This window comes from Pseudopodoces humilis, chromosome 8 (assembly GCF_049639895.1).
Source record: "Pseudopodoces humilis isolate 2021_Gansu_Grassland_sample_001 chromosome 8, ASM4963989v1, whole genome shotgun sequence".
Lineage (NCBI taxonomy): Eukaryota > Metazoa > Chordata > Aves > Passeriformes > Paridae > Pseudopodoces > Pseudopodoces humilis.
Window position 1 is genome coordinate 5817911 of NC_142207.1, and position 22195 is coordinate 5840105.

Sequence of the window (22195 nt, forward strand, 5' to 3'; positions counted from 1 at the left end):
TACATTATGGGCTGAATTTGGCTGCCTCTTTAGATAAATCAATATCAAAGCAGTCTTTCAAAAGGCAAAGGCTTGTTTGAGTTTACTCTGCCATGGCATTACCAAGACTTCATTAATTTTTATAGATACTGAGTTTGTTTTATCCTCGTTTTTATTTTTCATGTCTGTTTTTCTTTGCTTCCATGCATGGAATTGATTTTAAAAGAATTTGTACAAACATGCCCAATATATGAGTCATCTTTCCTTTTTCTGATATTACACCATTTTCTTTAAAATTAATCATTTGAAGAAAAACACAACTTTTTTTCCAAACACAAGACTTCAGCGCTCAAAACCTCAAATTCTGATTTGCACATCCTGAAGGTGAGTTTAGACCATCAGTCTGAAGTGATATTCAGACCAATATCAGTGCTTATGATTCCAACTCATCAGAATAACAGGCTTAAACAACAGTGTGATTTAATTCTAGGCTGAAAGATAATACATTAGTAAAAAAGACAATTTTCTGAATGTTTTCTGAGACCCTGTAAGGCCTTTGACATGTTCATTTAAAGATTAGAACGAGGTGCTGCAAATCCAATTCATCTGAATGCTCACATAAAGAGACCTTTTCTAGATACCTTGCAAATGAAGTGACAGAATGAGATAAAAATTAGAGTTTTAAGGATAAGAGTATTTATTTTACCAAGAAGCCTCATGCATGACTTAATCTGCCTCTCAGCATCAAGCTTTGCAAAACTATCAGTTTTCTGAGAGTTGTCTTGGAGAAATAAAAGGAAATAAAACTGAGTACAAATGGTCAACCCAAGGAATAAAGTCCAGTCCTGCTTTGCTCTCTTCCCTCCTCACTGATTTTTAGGTTGTTTCTATACTGAATTTAACTATTTAAATGTGGAAGCCTAGATACAGCTGGATGGTTCTCCTTCTTCTGAAACCAAACAGTGTACCCAACACTATTTTAAATTGATTTTGGATTAAAAAAATCAAGAATAATTTATTACAAAAAGTTAGAGGGGATACCACCCAACCCATATTCATGGATGACTTCTTCCCATTCTGGTGGAAATCCCTGCCTTCCTCTCCCTGACAGCCACCCTCCTTCTCCTTCTCCTCCTCCTCCCTTGGGATGATGTCCTATTTAATTCTAGCACTGGGAGTTCTATTCCCAGAATCTACTTCCCATTTGGCACTGGAATAAGGCTGCTTATTTACTCACTTCCTTAAGCAGTTCTTTGCATCCTATAAAAGGTAAATCAGAAAATACCATTCTGATCAAATATCCAAATACATTCCAAGTCTGTGCCAGCTTATACTCCTCACTCTCCACTGACTTCAATCCTCCAGCCAGTCTCCAGGAATAACAAAACAAAAACTCCAGAACAAAAACCACAAGCTGTAATAATAAATATATACACCATGCCAGCCTTTTCCAACACCTGGCAGGTATAGAGAGAGTTTCCACCCACAGTGACAGGATGGACAAGCAGGGTACTCTTTAAAAAAGAATTTCATTCCTTCAGCCATTTGATTAAAAACTCTGATTTCCATCTGGTTTATCTTAAAGCTTGATGTTATTTTTCTACTGCCATTCTTTTATACTCTAACAAATTTTTCTTTTTTTTTTTTTTTTTTTTTAAATTAGAAAGGAATGATAAGGGGCACTTTTTCTGTGAACCTTTTAAATGCCAAAATTCTCACACACTGCAGCCTCCAAATGGCACACGTAGCCTGGCTGGGGATGTCCTATTCAGGGAAAAAACCTGACATTATGCCTATGATAAATGAACACAGATGCCAGGAATGCCTTTAGGAATGGGCAAGCCTTCTGATTTCATTCAATAATTGACTCTGTAGTGGTATTTTCCTGCATTCATACAGAAAAAGTGCTCTTTGTGAAATTATTTTCCTCAGAACATCGTTAGCCACCTTTTTCGAGGAAGGTGAAAGGCAGAAACCAGGGAAGCAAAGAGTGGGAGGGGAGGAAACATCTCTGATTCAAGTAGGAGCTTATTTATGCTTGTTCATACCTTTTAAAATCCTGTGTTCTTCCCAATCTATAGAATAAACTTGAAAAAGCAATCAAGTACTAATCTGGGAGCCTCAAACACTGCACACTTCTATAGCTGTTATATTGAATCTATCCTTTATAAATGCAACTGCAGCTGTTCCCAGCACCAGTGTCTTGCCTCAAGTTTGAATTTTACTATTTGCTGTTATTTTCAGGTTATTGCTACCAGCAGGAGATAATAAATTGGGTTCTAAAGTGTCTTGTTTCCCTATATATTTTTACTGAGGTAATGATTTGGAGGAAGAGTGGAGGAGGAAATCAGCTCTGGTATGATTATTTCCATAATGTAATTTTAAGCCAATAAATAAATTATCTTTGAATAGAGTCATGTGGACAGATACTTGCAGGCACACATACCCATGCTATGTTAAAAGCAATGCTGACCAGACAGAGGCAGAAATGCTAGGATGGCATTTTGTTTGCAGGGGGTCCTGTCAAATATGGTTTTTCAACTCCTCAGGAGGTAAATAACACTTTTTTTCCTGGACTTTAACTACACTTCCCTTTTACAATGAAAACCCAAGTATTTTTCATACTAAAACAAAAATGAGACTTTTCCAAATATCACTAATATATCTGGAACATACACGAAGATTTTCAGGTCTGCCTCTTACATATTTTAGGTAATACTCAATTCTCAAGGAAATAAATCCAAATGTTTACCACATGGCAAAACTAATCCAAATTAAAATTGCCAGGATACAAGGCAGGTACAAGAAAGGGATGGCATACCCTTGTGAAAGCTCTTACTGCCTTTGCTGGGACTTATAAAACAAAGACACTTGGATCAATACAAAGGGAAATTACTTGAGAAAACCACAAAGGAGCAAGTTATGTTATAAAAACAACTTCATGTGTAAAACACAATAGGGATAAGTAATTTCTCTAACCTGAAAGACATTTTTATAGCAAAAACAAAACACTGCACAAGGGAGAAGTGGTGAATGCAATCTGACCAGCCTGGAAATGGCACCAACCCCAGTCCCTTACATCCCTCCATTAAGGCCTAATGCTCCCCATGTCTGATAGAAAGGGTTTCTTTATGTTTTGAGGAAGAATCAATTAGTTTTGAAGCCACTAAGCACAAAGTTGGAGGCCTATTTTCAATTAAAATCTATTTAATAGACAAGGAACAACGTATGAATAGAAGGCTAATCACAGCATGAAGGAGGGTTAATAGTAGATTGCCAAGAGCAACAATGGCTTAATGTATTTCAGAACAATAAAAATCCTCACAATTTTATTACAGTGACACAGACAAAAAGTATCCCTGTGTCTTCTCTCTGCCGCTCAACAGGACTGTGATCTCAGCTGGGATACTGCATTGTTTTGCTACAGCAGAATTTGTAGATATTAACAACAGAGTCTACATATCTGGCAAAAATTCAGAGTGAACACGAGGCTCCCCACCAGCAGCCACATGACTGAGCAGATCAGAGGTGACAATTCATTAAGAGTGCCCAGGAAAAACAGCAGAGGCAACAGAGATGCTGAGATGGCAGCAAAGCCAATGATGGGGAGGAAAAAAGGATTCTGTGGGATATTTGAGCATTTGGCTGTTACCTAAAAAAAGCTGGAAATCACTGGAGCAGACCACCAGAGAGGGTGAGAGAAGAAATGAGGAAAACAGGAAAGAAAAACCTACGAAACAGGGAAGAAAATCCATGAAAACTTCACGAAAGCCTTGTAAGAGTGGGAGCTTTGCTCACTGCTGAGTTCAGCATTCATTCCACAGGAAGGAGAAACCTCTTCTGTGACTGGCACGAGAAAAGCACCTCTGTGGATGTGCCTGGATGTGCCTGGGACACCGGGATGTGGCACAGGTGGCCCAAAGCCAAGCTGGTGCCACAGCCAGCGCGGATCCTGGGAGCAGCCAGGCTGCTCCACGCAGAGCTGGCACTGGCACACAAACTTCATTTATCTCCAGTGCCTCCTGCTCCAGACACCTCTGGCTTCACTCTCCCTCCCCAGTGTCCCAGTTTGTGGCACAGCCTTGTACACACAAATCCTTTTAATTTTTCATCTCACTCCAAGCTATTGTCTGAACACAATGGAGCTCCCCGGCCTCAGAACAGCAGCAGGACAAAATTACACAGAACAAACCATCACTGTCTTGACTGGAATTAATCCAGTTTCAGTGGTAGGAAATAATTATAAAAATAAAGATGCAATTAAAATGTTTTAAGGATAAAAGCCTGGACTAAAACCTAGTATCTGACGTGAACTAACCGGGCAGCATATTATTTGCTGCATACCACAGCCAGCTAAACAAATTAAAGCATTTATAAAGGAGTAACTATTCACGATCATAACAAATAGCTTGTTGGCAAAAAAAAGGCCTATTACTTATAAGGCACCTCCTAAAAGACTCACTTATTTCCCTGTCAAAGTCTTTTTAAACATTACTCATTTCATTTTAGTTTAATTAGTTTTAAGGTATGAAAGAACTGAAAATATTACACCTCTGAAAGACATTAGGGAAAATGTTTTTTTCCTTAATGGATTCAAACTCAAAATTTTTGAAATGCACATTTAAACACCCCTGTCAAGCACTACAACAATCTGAATAAAATCATTTCCTTTCCTGCTTCTACAGGGTTTCCCCTGAAGAAGCCAGCTGTTACATATTTATTTTTCCATTATGTGAGTTGTATCTCATAAATTCTGCTCAGCATTTGGTGAGCTTACAGATCAATAACTTGGCATCCCAGCAATATAAATCTGATACAGACTTCCCTGAATATATTTCACACTTCAGAGGTGTATTTCTCATCTTTTCAAGCCAGTACAGTCATCCCAGTGATAAATAACTAGTTTGGGATGAGAGGGATCCTTGCGGGGGAGAGGTTCCACCTGAGAATCTGGTTTCTGTGATTCAGGTCAGCTAAGCCCCAGGCTGGATGCTCCTGTTGCTGTACCAGAAGCAACTCAACAAAGAATTTTTCACACCACTGCTGACCATCATTTGTCTCCCTCCTACAGTCCTCGTCAAGTTTTCTCATTACTAATATATTCTAACCTATTCAATTTCATAAACCAGACAAGGAAAACAGGATTTAAACATCAAAGTCCTAAAATTCTAATTTCTGTAGAGTAAATTAATCTTGTCATTCCTGCAATTTCACCAGCATAAATTTACAAAAAAATAAATAAATGTAAAAAAAAAAGAAGTGCCATTTAATATAGGGGTCACACTCCACTCAAGGTTCCTATTCACTCCAACAGTGCATGAGCTGCATCAACTCCTATGGGCAGCTTATCTCCATCAACAAGGTCCTTTCCCAACAAATATGCAGGATGGCAACAGCCATAAACAACAACAACCTGCACAACCAATTCCCAGTTCCTGAAAAGTTAGACCTGGTGCTTCACAAGACCCCGGGCACCCAAGGGGATGGTGGCACTTTCAAACTGGACTTTCCACTGGTATCGTCCTCTTCCCAAAAATACTTCCAGAGTTTATTGAACAGATGCCACATGCACCAGTTTGAAATACTAATCCCCCAGGAGACACACAGTGGAAGGTCATGTTTCAGAGCAGAACAAAGAACTTGCAGGGAAAAAAATTGTGGCACCCTCATTAGGAAACAGAGCATACAGAGCACTGATTTTGGAGCTAAAAAAACCAATAGGGCAGAAAGAAAGGGATGAGAATAAATAGAGAATAACATAAGATACGAATGAAAGGACTCCTCAAATTAATCTCTGTGCAAGTCCAAAGAGGCGCCAATATCTGAAAAACAAAACACAATGCCAAAGTATTTCCCACGTGGGAATCAAAAAGAGTCTGAAAAATTCACTCATCAGATAAGAAAGGAATAGACATTTTTGTCTATCAGCAGTAGGGAGAATGCTCAATATTTTGAGGAAAACAAGAACATATAAAGCCCATAAAATAATCATTTTGAGACTCATGGAAGTAGGACTTAGATGAAAGTGCAGGGGACCAGTTTCAGCTTCAGACCATTTTGTGGTTCTGTCAGTAAAGGCGCTTGTAAGACAAAACTACATAAGGGAATACACACAGGGATGGATCAGAGAGTAACCATTAGACCTGAACAGGTACTTGAGTATTTTCCAAGTCCTCAGTTGTAAACAGACTAAAGGAGGTTTTGCTGTTACAGCTGGCAACACACACGTTTATAAAAAAACAATCTGATATAAAATGAACCAGGTAGAATTGCATTCTAAAAATAAAGCAAAAATTAGTATAGGCTGGGGAACTGCAGTGGAGTAAGTCAGGCAAGGTACTATGTCTACTAACAGGTGAGGATTGAATCTCTCTCTCAAAAGAAAGAAGAATATAAAAATAATAGAGACTTCTGTAAGAAATAGTTTTGCAGGGTAATACTAAAAGCTATCCAAAAATAATGAAGGCACAACTGTGTCACATACCTGCTACTGAAATTAAAGCTCAAATAAAAATGAATATATGGAGACAAATATGATAGAGAAACTCATTAACAAGAAAAAAATGTAAACAAAACTTTAGAACCTTGTAGAGGCATGAGAATTTTATGTGGATTTTCAGACGTAAAATAACAAAGATTAAGAAGATAGGAACCTGCAATGATTTCTGGTGAGCAGGTAATATAAGATACATTTTATGAGCCACATTTACTATGCTGAGTAAACAATAAAGAGGATTAAGGGAAGCAAAGCATTATTTCACAAAGGTCTTTTCAGTCTTATAATTAAAACTTAAGCAGACAGGCTCCAAAAACACTTTAAGAAAATTCTGAAAGGAAGAGGTAAATTGGATCTCATTCAAACAAGTAAAAAAGGAAAAATGTCAAGATATGTAATTATGAAAGAATGACAGGGCAGACAGAACCCTAGTTAGAAAACCACAGAAAATATGGAAAGAACAGCAATCCCAGTCACTAGAGACAGCAGGTAACTAGTTCAGAGAAGAGAGGAAATACTTCTGGAGTATTTTATAAAGACTGCCATCTCCCAGACTACTCATAAAGAGATACAGTTTCCAGATAAATCCTAAAAGCAAAATTAATTAGAAAACAGAAGGATACTCCCTGATCTTCAGAAAAGAAAGTTAAAAAGTCCTGAGTTAGAAGATTAAATCTAGGAACTACATACATTTATTAACTGTTTGAACATAAATACAGACACTAGTCCCAGATTCTAAGAGGAATTTTCATTCCCATATCACTGGAATAATTTATTGTGATTGAGAGGAGAGTTGTACTGGTATACAAGGAGAGGTTTCCTAAACAGATTGCTGCATAATATTCTTCCCTACCTTTTCCAGATGTCTTTTTTGTTGGTACACGGGGATTGCTAGTTAGTGATCAATTAAAATTTATTATGGGAAAATACATTTCAGATAAAATTTTGTGAAACCCAAAAAATCTTATCTCTTTTTTGTAAACCCACTTACAGAAGAGAGAAAAGCATGTGTGTTCTATGGTAGCAGTGTCTAGCTTTGAAAATAAGTTAAGGAGGTGCATTTCTACTTTGCTTAAAAGGGTTTTCATATGAGTGACCAGATCTACTTTGAAAAAGGGGGACAAAAGAAGGATAGTCACCATTCCTACAGTTTGTTCCAGAAACAGGATGTCCAGGCACAGGAACCAGGGAGTATCCAGAGCAGAAAGGGCTGTACCACAAGTTGCTCACTTGCATATTCTGTGCTACTTTCTGTGTAAAATGTGTCTCCCTCATTAAAAGAGACATCATTTCAAACATGCAGATTTGCTACTTCCATCTCTGGAATTACCAGATTACAACCTCTCTGCAAAAATTAAGCTTTATCAATTTAAACAAGTTAAATTCTTAAAATTCAGTGAGATACTTAAAAACAGCAAGATCTGTCAAAAGGTAATCATGCTAAAGTTCAGCCTAAATTTAAAAAAGCCTCACAAGTGGACTCCTTGGACAGAACAGTCAGCATTAAAACCAGCATAGTCTCTTCACTTAGGTTACATACACACAGAGGAAGACAAACCTCTGAAGTACACATCACTACACATTTACCAGTTAAATTTAGCTGTAACAGCCTCAGAATGCAGGAATATTACCAAGGACTTCAGACTGCAAGATCTTCTTCCAAATACTCACATTAATAGTATGAACTTCCTCCTCAAGGCTTAAAAAACATATAACTTCACTTGGATCAAGACAGGGATTTCTTAGTTAGGTCACCTCTTGGGAGAGAAATATATGAAATCTTATCAATGCATTTCTTAAAGTAATACCTGAGTGAGAATTTTCCATTTTCAGTATCTTCAAGTTGGAACCTTATAATCAAAATACAGAAAGAATTGAGTAGACTTAACCTTCTGAACAACTGATATACAGGGACTCAAGGAAACAGGTGCTCCCTTTCCAAACACACACATTTTAATAAAAGAAGAAATAGGTGGGAAGACTAAGCAAATAAAAAATGGGAGAGATATCCTTGGGGAATAAAAGAGCTTTGAGCAGTATGTATAAACACATCACAGATGATACCCGTCTCCAACTAGGATTCAACATATTTTATCCCAGAATGCTGCTGGAGAGACCACGGGACAAAATCTTCTTTCACATATGTCATTGGGCCCAGGTCCAAATTCTCTTTGGAAGTAACCAGAAGAATAACAAAAGTGATGGATGGTAATATCCCATTAGACTCGCTTGCTTGGTTCCTGAACGACCCCTTTAAGGACACTCAAGAGGTGAAGAAAGAAAAATTACTGTGCTTTTGATGGTAGCAGTTAGACACTGTATTCACTTATACATAGAGGATTAAATTCCTCATCTTCTCCTCATCACTGAAAAATTGGTACAGTAAAAGGTGAGATGCCCTAGTGATGAATAAAAGTATTCTGCCAGTTCTGATGGCCAGAAGAAAAAAAGCCAAAAATATGCAATTTCTTATTTATTCAAAGAACAAAAATTAGTCAGCTAGTGAATGAGACACACTGAATAATACTGGATGAGGAGGGATAATAAGGAAGGCTTTCCCTGTTTTCACTTGCATGTGACTGTGCTGACAATAGATGGGATTTCACTACTGTACATCTGCACTTCTGCTTTGAAATTACAGTAACAGTTTATACCTTGTACAATTGCTCTGCACATCTCGGTTTTTTCTGCTGCCTATATGATTTTTTTATTTTTAAAGATTAGAAATGTAAATAAAAGGAAGAAGTATCCCAGGGTTTGTTTTTGTTTTTTTTTTAGTTGAGGCAAGGGCTTGCAACTTTTAAGCTGAACTGAACTTTGAGCAAGGGAAAAAGCTGCAGGTGAGTCATGCACTGGATATGTAGCACCACTGGCCATGAGATATGTAAACGTTTAAGGAATTCAGAGGCACTCCTCTAGTCTTCCTGAGAAGTTCACAATTCTGACAAAGAATAAAGTGTGAATGAAGTCAGTTCAAGCTCCCTGCTCACCAGCCTGCCTCACAGTGGCTGCAAGGAACATAGGAGTGCTCAGAAGGATGAACCAAGTCAATAAATGCCACACAGCTTTCATCAACAGCATTTTTCTGACTCTGAAAGTTCCCTGCATCACACACTTGTGTGGAACAAGAGAGAGGGATTGTGTTGTGAGAGCAAAGTAGTGCCAGATGTCTGGGAGAGGTGAATCAGCCACTGTGCATGGACTGAATAGACTGAAACAGGTCTGGTTTACTGTAACCTCAGAGTCTGTGAGGGATGCTGGGACACACACTGGGCATCTGGGAAACACCTGATTCTCCTCTGTAAGTAAATAAATCTAAGACATAATATTATGTTGCTATTATCTTACATCTCTGCTCAAAAACACATTCTGCAAGAGCACCACATTGAGTAAATAAAACAGCCTATGATGAATTATTCACTGTGAATCTGTAACTACTTATTATTCTTCTAAAGGAAATATAACTCACTTCCAGAGTCCAAAACCCATCTGTCTGCTCAAAAGCTGTGACAATATTATTTTTGCTTTCCCCTTCAAATCACAAGAAAGATTGTGTATCAATCTGAAGCACAGGCTAAAGCCGTATCTGGAATGGTGTGTGACAACCTGTTTTATATTCTAAACTAAGACTACACTACAGATAAGTGCATTCAGCTACCAAGGGGCTGGGTTTCCTGATATACGACAGAGGAAGAAAAGTCAACTCCAAGCATAAATTAGTTCCTTCATCCTTTGCAACTCTCCCAATGCAAGTGAACAACAGAACTGGCAGTAATTCATCCCAGGAGGTTGTGGCTCCTGGCAGTTCCTCAGGGCTTCCTCTGGTGCCGAGCAGTACCTCCCTGTGTGAGCATGGATACAAGGAGAGCATCAGCAAGCCAAAGGCTACCAGTGACTCCACATTATCTACTTCTTTCTTCCTGTTTCTGCTACTCAAATCTACTCAGACCAGCATTTCAGAGTGCCCCTGCACACGCACCCTCCTTCAGCCGGTGTGTCCCCAGTTCCACGACGATCTGGGCACAGTAGACCACTCGGGTTTGGATCCCACCTCCACAGAGCCCTGCCTGCTTCTGGTGGTGAGGGTCCTGCTGGTCAAGGAGCAGAGACACTTGGCAAGCTTTCCATTCAGAAGTCCTCCAGGCAAACCTTTGGGAACAGAAAGAGAAGAGTAAAATGAGTTTTTGAAAGACTACAGGTAAGGGAGAAGTACTTTATTAGATGACAAAATACAATTGGTTTAATCTTTATAGCAGTACTTTCCTATCCAAAACAGGGAATGTTTGGAAACATTCTGAGCATTAAATTTACATAGGTTAAGTATGTGTTATTTGTCTGGAGCACTTGTGTAAAACTTTTGACAGAGCACCAATCTCCAAAGCCGCCTGAAACACTAAATCATCCTGACAGCACCTTTGAGCACAGTGTAAAAAATGAGTGAAGATTAAGAGGTTTGATTAAGTGTGAACAGTAGTTTTCAAACATGTCTCTCAAAGCACTAAACCACCCTTCTCTGCCAAGAGCTGAACACCTCTCTCTGAAATGCCCTTAGCAGCTGAAATCCTACAGACGTCGACAGAGCTCCAAGCACTTGCAGCTTTTCCACAGGGGGCACCTTTCTAAATGCCTAAGGTACTGCCAGTTCCTTCAGGGGATTGGCTAAAGCATCTCAGTTAATTCCATTTTCCACAAGTTGTGATACACAGCAAGCTCTAGACAAAAAATACTTTCATTCTATATTCCATTCACACCTAAAGAGCATTAAAGGCTTTCAAGGAATTATAACGTTTTGGGGCACAGGCAGGTGAATGCTGTACAGACAACAGTTGTTGGTGTGTACCAGCTTAAATGCCAGGAAGAACTTATTAAAACCACAGGGAAAACAGTGCAGTGTATCCGTGGAAAGCAGGATTTATCTCCCCATCACGACTGAAAATGTAGAGCATATTTCTAACACAACTGTTTCCACAGGCAGAGTTCGCTTTGATTCACAGGTCACAGTATGAGGGGAGTAAATAAGAGCCCAAAGTCTTCCCGAGCTTCCCGAACGCAAATCCTAGGCAATATTGTTTTTATAACCAATCTGTTCACACTTGTGCTGCTTTATGCCTCCACTCCTCTAAATTTCCTAGTTTACTTTTACCACAGAATCTTTGGGTTTTGTGTAATGTAAACTACATAAAATAGTTTCCTTCCTTTAGTCTCAAGACGAATGCTCTCTCTTTTCAGAGTAGATCCACAGTTGTTAAAACTACATATGTTCCTTAACTGCTGACTGATCACTGTAAACTCAAACACAGTGGGGTGCCTCTGCAGAAAAAGCTTTCCACATCATAATTCTGTGTGTTCTCCGCAGTACCTGCTCCTGACTACAGCTATGGCAAGCAAACCTGCATTTTAGAACTATATGAAAAATTAACACACTAATATGAGCATACATCAATGTTCTCCTAATTTATTTTGTGAATGATTTTTTTTTGGGAATGTTTTTTTTTCTGATTAGCCCCAAAGCATTTCCAAATATTGTAATGTATTCACAGAAAATATTTGTGAATACTGCCAATTACTTGCATTTACAGGTACTGTTCAGATGAGCTGTCATGCTCTCTTAAATAACTCACAGCATCTTTTGCACATCTGGATACACTCACAGGGTTCATTACCCCTAAAGAAAATAATAAAGAACACACTTTTCACATGATAAGTATCAAATACCTAACTCCCACAACATATAAAGCACAACCATGAATTCTTCTTCCCGTTAGCTCCTTCTGGGAATTCCTAATCCCATTTCTTGGGCCTGCAGTGTTAAATGCAACCATAAAGACAATGAAAAGTGCTCTTCATCAAACACTGGGTAAAGAAGATTCTTCCTCCACATCCCTTCAGTACTCTGTTCTTTCCAGGTCTACTTTTGAAAATAAAATCTTAAATACAGAACACACGCATCTTTCTGCAGCCATGAAAATAGTTTGTTTTAAGGAAGTATTTCTTAAAGCAAAAATTGACAGAGGTAAAACTCATTATCAATATCTGGCTTAGGAAGTCAGCTGTGAACTCTGGATCCTAAAGACTCATTTCCAGAGGTGTGAGCATCTGCTTCTTCTATTCAGTGTGAGCTGCGGGAGTTAACACCTATGAAAATTAGGCCATCGGTGATTAAAATTATGCAAAATAACTAAATCTGAGCTCAGAGAGATAATTAAACTTCATCAGCTCCTGAATCTATAAAAAAAAAAAATTCCCTTTATATATTCTCCCAGAGTAACTTGTGTGTGAGCAGTGAGCAAGGACAGCTCTTGGTGCTCTGCCAGTGCCGCTGGCACCAGCCCCAAGCCTCAGCCCTGTCTGCTCTTACCTGCACGTGTCCTCAGCTGCCCAGCGCTCCAAGAACAAATCCTGACCTCCAGGCATTAAAAGGGACACATTTTCATCACCATTAACAAGCCCACCAGGAGGTCAAAGGGCTGAAGGGTAGCGTTGCTACCACTCCCCAAGTACAACTGCTGAGCCTTCTAGCACAGCTCACTGCACTTCCTCTCCAGTCTTTACTACTTAATGCCTTATCTTTAATTTGGGCATAATAAACCTCATTTACAACGTAATACCATCAGACCAGTATCTCAGCCATAAGCCTTCTTAAAAAAATCAAGTCTTAAAACATGTCCATTTTCCATCATCTAACTTCTGAAAAGCTTTGAATTTCCAACAAAGCAAAGGGAGTTTTTGCTGTATCCCTGTCTCGTAACATAGCAACCACAACCAAAATGAATGATATGAAGACATAATCATAATTCTGGAAAATCTATCTATTCCCAGCGAACATGAAAGCGACACATCAAGGATAAAAAAGATACAATACATTGGTTTAAAACTGATGACTCAGTGACAGTTATGAAACAAACGGGCTCAATATCTTTCCAATTTATGGTAACCTTATGGTCTCTTTAGTCTATAGGACTTATTCTCTTAGTGTTTACACAAGTTTTAAACCTGTATATACCCATTCACTTTAATTGAACTATCCCAAATTTATATCATAATAAAAGAAAGTAGAATCACCTCCTATGTGTTTAAGCTTTTTAAGCACTTATTCCTTTCAGAACAAATAACCAAAGGTAAAACAAAGCACAAAGCTCTGGAGTCTTACATGCAGTTAAAATGTTTTATCTTCTTGCATTTAGACTATTGATTATAGATGTTATTGTAAACTTCAGCCATAAAATTAAAAGCCCTTCCCATTTAACAGCGAATTTACACCTATGTCACCTACCTGTGATGGGACTTTTAACTTGGAGCTTTGCCACGGGCATAGAGTTTATAATTTAACTGAGCAGTTCTGAAGCTTAAAGTATTTTTGTCATCTCTGAATCCTTTTAGGAGACTGGAATATAATTTCACCCACCTCTCTCTGTGGAGTACAACTCTGCAAGTGCTACCTCTTTAGCTGCTGCTTTTTTATGTCAGTGGATGAAGCCCACACTATGTACCTTCATTCAGTCATGAGGTGCTCTCTGCCTCTGCATTAAAAAACAGCCTCTAGAAAATCACAAAATCCCAGATTGATTTGGGCTGGAAGAGACCTTGAAGATAATCTCATTCCAACCCCCTTCCAAGGGCACAGACACCTTCCACCATCCCAAGTTGCTCCAAGCCCCATCCAGCCTGGCCTTGGACACTTCCAGGGCTGGAGAAGCCACAACTTTGTTGGGCAAGCTATGCCAGCAACTTACCACCCTCGCAATGAACAATTTCTTCCTAATAGTCTTCTAAATACAATATTATTTTTTTCCTAATGCCATTCCTTCTGCTCAGCAACTTGTTCTGGTCTGTGTCCTAGCCCATTTTCTTTGCTGTGGCTGAAGCATGCTTTGGAAAATTCTTGCCCTAAAATAAAGTTGAAGGAAAGACTTGACTTCTTGTTTCCAAATCTACCTAAAAAAAAGAGATTTCTAGGAACTGGGAAAGTAAACAGGAGTCTCACCTTAAAGGATTTAAAATCTAATCTGATTAGGCAAACAGAAAAAAAGGAGTGGTTTGTGTTGAGACCAGATAAATGAAGGCTGTTGTAAGCTTTTACTTCTGCTAGTGAAGCTCCTTAAATTCATCATCTCCTTTTAAGAGGAAGAAAGAAAAGATCACTGTTTGGTAAGCCTCAGCAAACCACAGATAAAGTGGCATATATATAAGTGGGGGGGGAAAGGTATAATCTTTCTAGATATTACCCTACAAATAGAATGTGGTCAAATCAGGAGAATAGGAATATCTAAGGTTTCCTGTATTATTTCATTAATTAACACTACATCTCTCTATGTCTGGAAAGCTACTCCAGTAGTTCAGTCACCAATTCCCAAAGACCAACACCAAATCACCAGCTTGCAAACTGAAACATCAACCAATAGCAACCTTTACCAGCTGCTGAAACCTAAATAACATACATATTTTATTTCTGTTCATTAATACAAAATCCTGGTCCCCGCAGCCTTACATCCAGTAGACACACAGCACGTACCGCAATATTATGGATTTTCATTCTGGCTTGTTTCTTTATACTGAGTGAATCAATCAAAGTCTAGTAACCAGGCACTGCTGTAAAATTCTTCTGCACAGTGTGAGAAGGTCACAGCCTACCACCTGCATTTTGAGATATTACATCCCTAGAAATAACAATTAACTAAATACCAGAGTTGTACTTTTTAGTATTTTCAGCTAAGTGGCTCTATTAACCTGTAAGTTTAATGTTATTTTTCTGAGCTAGCACATCAGAGTTCATCCTCACTCATGCAGACATTGCCCCGGAGGCACTGCCTCAAGGTAGGGAGGCAAAATGGGATGAGGAAGGTTTCAAGAGTTCACAGCCTCATGAAAACCTGGGCACAGCAGAAATACACTGAAAGAACAACAGATTTTCTTCTACAGACAGAGAGGCACCTACAAAAATTATCAGTGGTTTGCAGGTTCTCACCTTTTGGGCTCTCCTGGCTCTACAGAACCGTTTGCCCTTCAATACAGTGCAATGTCAAAAAGGGGAAGTGAGAAACCAGGGACAGAGCCACGTCTGTTCACTCCCTGATTAACTTCCAGCCAGTCTCCCCAATCAGGTGTCACCTGCACCCACGCTCCTGTACAAAATCAGCAAGACAATGTGTTAATCTATTGTCTTTGAAATTGATGTGCACTTGGGCAGGAGCAAAAATCACTCTGTAAGAGCCTTTCCGTAGGATGTAATCAAGAAACAGAATACTTTTTTTATACTTCCTCTCTTCTGCTGGCAGGGTGCATAAAAATGATCAGCATTTGATTTTGAATGAGCCCAGTGATACAGAGACACTTTTACAGGCGATGCCTTCCTAAGAAATGTATCTTGCAAAGGCTTTATAGAAGGTTTTGGCAGTATCTGGCAAAAGCCCCAGAAACTCATGACTTGAGCATTCCTGTTAAACACACTCATTTACAGAGAGGAAGATTTTTCTGCATGCATATAAAATTCTATCAATCCCAAAGCATTTTACAGTCAATCTGAGAACATGTCACACGAAGAATCAAGCAATATTTTATTTTCTTTGCAAAGCACACTATCAAGTTCCTCTCAGGAGCTTAGCCTGGCCTAGGCTTAGCCTGGCCAAGCATAATGGCATGGGCTTGCAGACCAGAAAGGTGAGATCCTCTCCTTCATGCCACAAACCAAGCAAGCTCTCAGGGACTACAAATTTTCCCATTTCAAGAAGCACACAGAGGGAAGCTGAGTAAAATCCAAGATATTACCTCCAAGAAGTTCCTATCTTCCTCAAGCAAGACTGGGATTTTTTTATGGGGAGATGAAGAGGAATCATTAAATCTTATGCAAAAATTACAATTTTAAAGATAATAAAAGCTCAGCTGTGGAGACCTCACCAGTTTCTGCACAGCTGATAAAATTCTCTGAAACAGCAATCAGTACAAAAGCCCTATGAGAGAATAAGAGCAACTGCTCACAGTTTTTAAAATATGAAAATGCAAACTATAGTGGGTGTAATTCAAATTTATTCCTACACATAACTGTAATTATTGTAACAGTAATAATTAAAATAGCACCAATTAAAAGAGTATTACTGACAATAAATAATACCACTAATCACAGCTAACAATGACCAAGTCGATGATTTCTCAGGCACAGAGTAAGCACGGCAGGCAACCCCCTCCATGCACAAATCCAGCAGGGAGGATCTGCAGGGGCTTCTTCACTTCCAAAACCTGGGAGAGAAGCTATGGCCATACCTGGGGCAGGGCTGCAGCGGTGCCTTCCCTCCTCCGCTGCACGCTTCCCTCTGCTCCAGCTCCGGGCACGGCTTCCCGGTGCCCATGGGCACGCTCCGCACGCTGCGGCTCCGGCTCCGCAGCCCCGGGGCGAGGCTGCCCCAGCCGCAGCTGCGCGAGCAGGGGCTCCATGGGGACCACTCGGACGTGGTGCAGTCCTTGGGGATGACACAGGACCTGGAGGTCACGGGGACAGGGTCTTGCAGACAGAGGCTGTGGTAAGAACACAGTACAACAGCTGAGGAGGTCTTGCTTAATGAATTTCTTTTTCAAGCCAAACTCCCCAAGAAGAAATCCATGGTCATTCAATCAGAAGATGTACATCAACATCAGCGCAACAGAAATAAGAGAAGTTCTAAATACAGGGTATATTTCCAATGAGCTCTGGGTGCAAACTTGCAAGCTGAGTACTTTTTAAAACAATGTATCTCATTTATATCAAGTTAAAACAGATGCACAAGGCACTATATTTGCTCCTGTGTAGCTAGAATTTCACAGTTTGTCCTATATGGAAAACAAAAACCAAGCCCAAGAGAAATATTGGCACTGGTAACCATTCTAGCATCCCACACACAGGACTAGATGTCATCCATTCATTCATCCATCCATTCATCCATCCATCCTGCTGAGCAACTCTGCTCTTTTAAAAAGTAATTAATCCCACACTAATAAGAAAGGTCGCAGTTCCATGAGGCTCTTATCAAACTATGTGCTGTCAAACAAGGTCAAAGGGTTTTCCAACCTGACAAACAACCAGAAACCCAGGAATGCTGCAACTAGGGTTGGACTTTGGGATTCAATTATTCCACCTAACATCAGGACATGATCTCATTCATTCGGTAACATATCAAGACACCACCCTAGGCCAAATACAATGTGAAACCGAATTCTAAGGGCTACCAACTGATGAGATTTGGTATCAAGATACTAAATCCCAGAATAACATTTTGAAAAGTCCCAAAGCTACAACATCTTCTGACTTCTGAACAGTGTTATATGGACAATGCAAATTGGCCTCTGAAATTAAGACCACACCTGATGAACTCAGTGTGAATTCTAATCTTTCTTCTCCAGCCTCCAGCTGCCTGTGGTCAAGCTTTTGCCAACTGTAAGTTGCAAGCACGGGTACATTTAAAAGCTGTGAAATCCAGAGCTGCTCCCAGGGGAGCAGCCATTACCTTTCCTGCTATTCCTTACAGCACAGTTTGGCCAACCTATCTCCCCCTCTAAAGAAAACAGACTGGGACAATCATGTCAGGATTGCTGGGCAGCCTCACGGGGGGAGCAGAGAAGATAAAGGGCATTCACTCCCTTCTCCAGTCTAGAAACTGGTCCCCTTTTCACATAGGTCAAAAGGAACATTCCCATTGAAACACATCAAGTTTGACTAGACCCTCAACCACCAGCAAAATAAAGCATTTAGTGGTTTCTATTTGAACTTCAAAGTAAACCAAAGAAAATGGTAACAACTTTTACTCTCAATTTCTTCACCCAGAATAAAACTCAGTAATCTCACAGGTGCTGCAAGGATGACTTTACTGAGGTTTACTTAAACAACTTTAACAAGTACAAACAGCCTGTGATATAGCCCCCTCAAAATGAAATTATAGTTGCTTACAATTGAAAAACATTTCATTTCTCTATTACAAGTCAAATGGAACTGATTACAAAGCTGTCTCTGATATAAAATATCAGCTCTATCAAAAGGTTCTGGAAAGTAATAATCATTATATATGTACTTACTAACCCACGGATTTGAGTAGTTTTTTTGAACATTAGGTTAGGTGCAGTCACGTGAATGGTCACTTTACTTCCTTTTTAATATTTCAACAGGGCAGCCACCCATGTCAAAACATAAAGAAGGAAGAATAATTCCTCATTTTCAGTAGATAAAACAATAGCACATAAGACACTGCCCTAACTGATGGTATCAGAAAACTCAAGTCTATCCAAGAACACAGAATTGCAGGGGGGAGGGGAGGGGTAACTGATCTTACTTTCTAAAGTGATCAAAACTCCCTGTTCAGATACAGTGTGAATAGAAAAATCCACTTTTGGGGTTGCACCACTGCAAAAGAGATTTTAGTCCTGCCCGATCTTTACTGAAACACCAAATAAAATGTAGCCTTTAAAAATCTGGATTGGAGTCTTGGTTCAAATTATCTTTTCCAGTCCCAGTTCTTAGCCAGACAACACCTCCCATAATGGATTCTCCAAACCTGCGCCAACACTGGCTGAGAAAGCCATCCCTGCCCAGAAATCACCTTGCACTGGCAAAAGCCTTTGCCAGAGGCTGAATAGCTGTTTCTTTCCCTGAAAATCCTCCCCACTGCTCCTGCTATAAAAGGCAAAATGCTAACTTTGTTGACCTCAAGGTGAATGAGACATGGAACTGGCAATTTCCATCCTGTTCAAGTAGGCTTTTGAGGGAGAATTACAAGCAACCGCTGAACAGAAAGGAAATTAATTAACTTGTACCTACTCACTCAGAGCCTCCAAGTCAAATTAATTGTGACACCGAGCAACACAAAGACAAATGTAAAAACACTCTTTTGCATGAAATGCAGACACAGCTTTTCATGTTGCAGATGTACTTAGAACGATCTGATACAGATAAAGCCCAGACCTGCGAGACACTCGCTGATCTGAGGCTGCACACCAGACACGGATTTGTGCTGCTGTGGCTGTGTCCAAACCAGCAGGGACAGGAGGTACTACATCAGCCCTGTTTTTAAACTGACTTTGGACATACTAATGTCTCAGGTTAGATCTTCTGCTTAGGGGTTGACCTGGTAAGTGTGATGCAGTAGAGTACTTATACAACTGATGCTTTTTTCTGTGTTACATGCTTGGACTGACAGCGTAAAACCACAGGAACTGTTTCTCAGCCCACGCTGCAGTGCATGTGGCGTAGGATGGATCCATTAGTGAGCAGCCAGCAGCAGCACAGAGCCCAGCTCGCTCAAGTGGCACAGTGCCCTCTGAGCCTCTTGAGTGCTGAACAGCAATAAACCACTTATTAAAGAAACACAAAACACTAAACCATAGGAAACCCACTCATGTCTCTTTCACACTCAAAGAGTCCTGAAGAAGAACAGCAAAGGAGGAGGGAAAGCTGCCCTGGGTACCATCCTGACTGTGCAGCTCCCTGTGGCTGTGTCACTTTAGGCTGCTGCCCACTGAGCAGTACCATCCATCTCCAGCCACACACACACCCAAGAGACACAGGAATTGTGCAGCCCCGAGCTGAACCACACCACCTTCTGCTCTGGACAAAAAGCAACACACCAAAAATGGCATTTCCCAACAGCTCTACCTGTGCTCATGCCCTGCAGTCACAGAGCTATCACATCCACCACGTGGGAATGAGAGGGAACAGGTCCATCAGCTGGAAAAAGCAGCAACACCACCCAGGAGCCATGCACCAGTTAATCAGGCTGGGCACAGCACAGGACTCACCTCTGCCTTCCCTTCCCAACTGTTCCAGGACCACAGGTGAATGCATTTCCTTAGATTACAGGATGAGACAGGCAGTTATTGTTAAACCTTTCACACTGAAAGGATCATCTGCAAAGTAATTAGGTATACTAAAAAGCTGACACCATGGCCATACTGCTGGCACAGAGGCAGCACCAGGAGGACAGGGTACCACCTCCACAGCCAGGCTCAGTAAGTCTCCCGGGAAGTGTCATGCCTGACCAGGGAACTCATGTTCAAGCCCATGTGCTGCAGAGCAAGATAATCCTGAATTGAGCTGAGTTAACAACCCATTTCCATTTTTTCTCTTCTTTAGAAGCGTCTCCTATTCTGTGATCAAAGACCTACAGGCTGCTGGAATACACACTACCTGCTCTTTGCACTTGGCCAATAATATTAAGGTCTCAAAATGGACAGTCTTGCCATGTTTCAAACAGCATCAAAACATTTATTTCCCTTAGAAATTGACAATCAGTGTTAATAGGCACACTTCTGAGAATTCCTAATGTATTTTTAGGGTTTTCAAGTGCTGCCAGGGCTCTTTCAGATACCATATATTCAATCTGTGCAGCAGAGGTTTCTTTGGCAGAAGAAACATCAGCCCCTTCTGCACCAGGGTGGTGAAGACAGGGAATATTTATTTGCCTGCCATCCAACTAACCTAAGGGAAAGGGATCTGGGAGACCTATAATCCAAACAAACATTAGTAAAGATGTCAAAGTTTTGGTGTTTCCAGAACTTAATGCACCAGATCCTCTGTTTTAATTAAAAATAAGTGCTGGCTTCCATTTGCACTACATTGGCAGACTCTGAGATCTTGGGCCTACAGAGGCAGCTGCCTCCCAGCACAGTCTGGAAACAGGAGAAAAAACAGTTATTATTTGACACCACTTCTAAAATTATCAAACCATGGAATCATTAAGGTTAGAAGAGATCTCTAAGATCATCAAGTCCAACTGTCAACCTGGCACTCCCAGGTCCACCACTAAACCATATCCCCAGGTGCCACATCCACACACATTTTGAACCATCCCCCTGAGAAGCCTATTCCAATGCCTGACCATTAAAATGTGACTCATGCAAATCAAAAAAGCCATCACTGCTCCTTTGTTTCTTGTGCTTTTAAATAAAAGCAAAAGAATTGAGAGACAAAACTTTTGAAAAGAACATTAGAAAATAAAATATCCTTCTTCTCTAATGTCTCAGGGATTTGCTTTCAAGCCTGAGCAGTGAGGCTTGATTCCTACATCTGCCAGGAGGAATGTGAACATAGAAGTCCTCTCCCGGAATCACAACCATCAAATAGCATTTTACAGCACAGCATTTTCACCTCAGGACTGCAGAATTTTGTATTCATCCAGAGAACAGAAGAATGTCAACACTGAAACTGCAAATATTTTTTTTCCTAAAAATGTACAACAGCAAAGTGGTTAAGCACAATCCACTAGGAAATGGATAATGGAAATTTAAATTACAGAGGCAAATAAAGGAGTTGAATGCTACTCCACCTCCGCCTTGACAGATGGGTTGTCCCTTGACTGAGTTTGACCTGAATTTTCACTTACAAAGTAAAGTAAACAGAAACCTAAATCCAACTCTATTATATCACTCTTGTCATTTTACAGTCAGAATGAAGAGTTTAAGAAATATGTACATAAAAGTCTTCTAATCCAAATAATAATAATAATAAAAAAGGCCTTATAACTGTTTGTTCCTGACTTTACCTTGTCAGTATACTTAGTTGAGCACACACAAGGTTAGAAAATCAGGTTAAATTTATTTAGAATTTCAATGTCTAACTATGCACATTTATTTTACTAAACTGCAATTTTATGTCTAACCTAAACAACCTTTTATTTAAAAGAAAAAAAAATAAAATAGCAAGGAAATCAAGTGCCTTTGTCCCATTCTGTAGATTTTTACAACTGTGATGAGACAGGAAAACAA

General features: G+C 39.9%; 1 protein-coding gene across 1 annotated transcript in view; it reads right to left on the reverse strand.

Moving 5' to 3' along the window:
- The window catches only part of THSD7B (thrombospondin type 1 domain containing 7B), a 297680-nt gene that overhangs the window by 165435 nt on the left and 110050 nt on the right, over positions 1-22195 (reverse strand). Inside the window, exons 5-6 of the mRNA XM_005519602.2 lie at positions 16733-16984; positions 10455-10624 (exon numbers count right to left, since the gene is read on the reverse strand). Of these exons, the coding sequence (XP_005519659.2) occupies positions 10455-10624; positions 16733-16984 (422 nt within the window). The remainder of the gene's footprint in view (positions 1-10454; positions 10625-16732; positions 16985-22195) is intronic.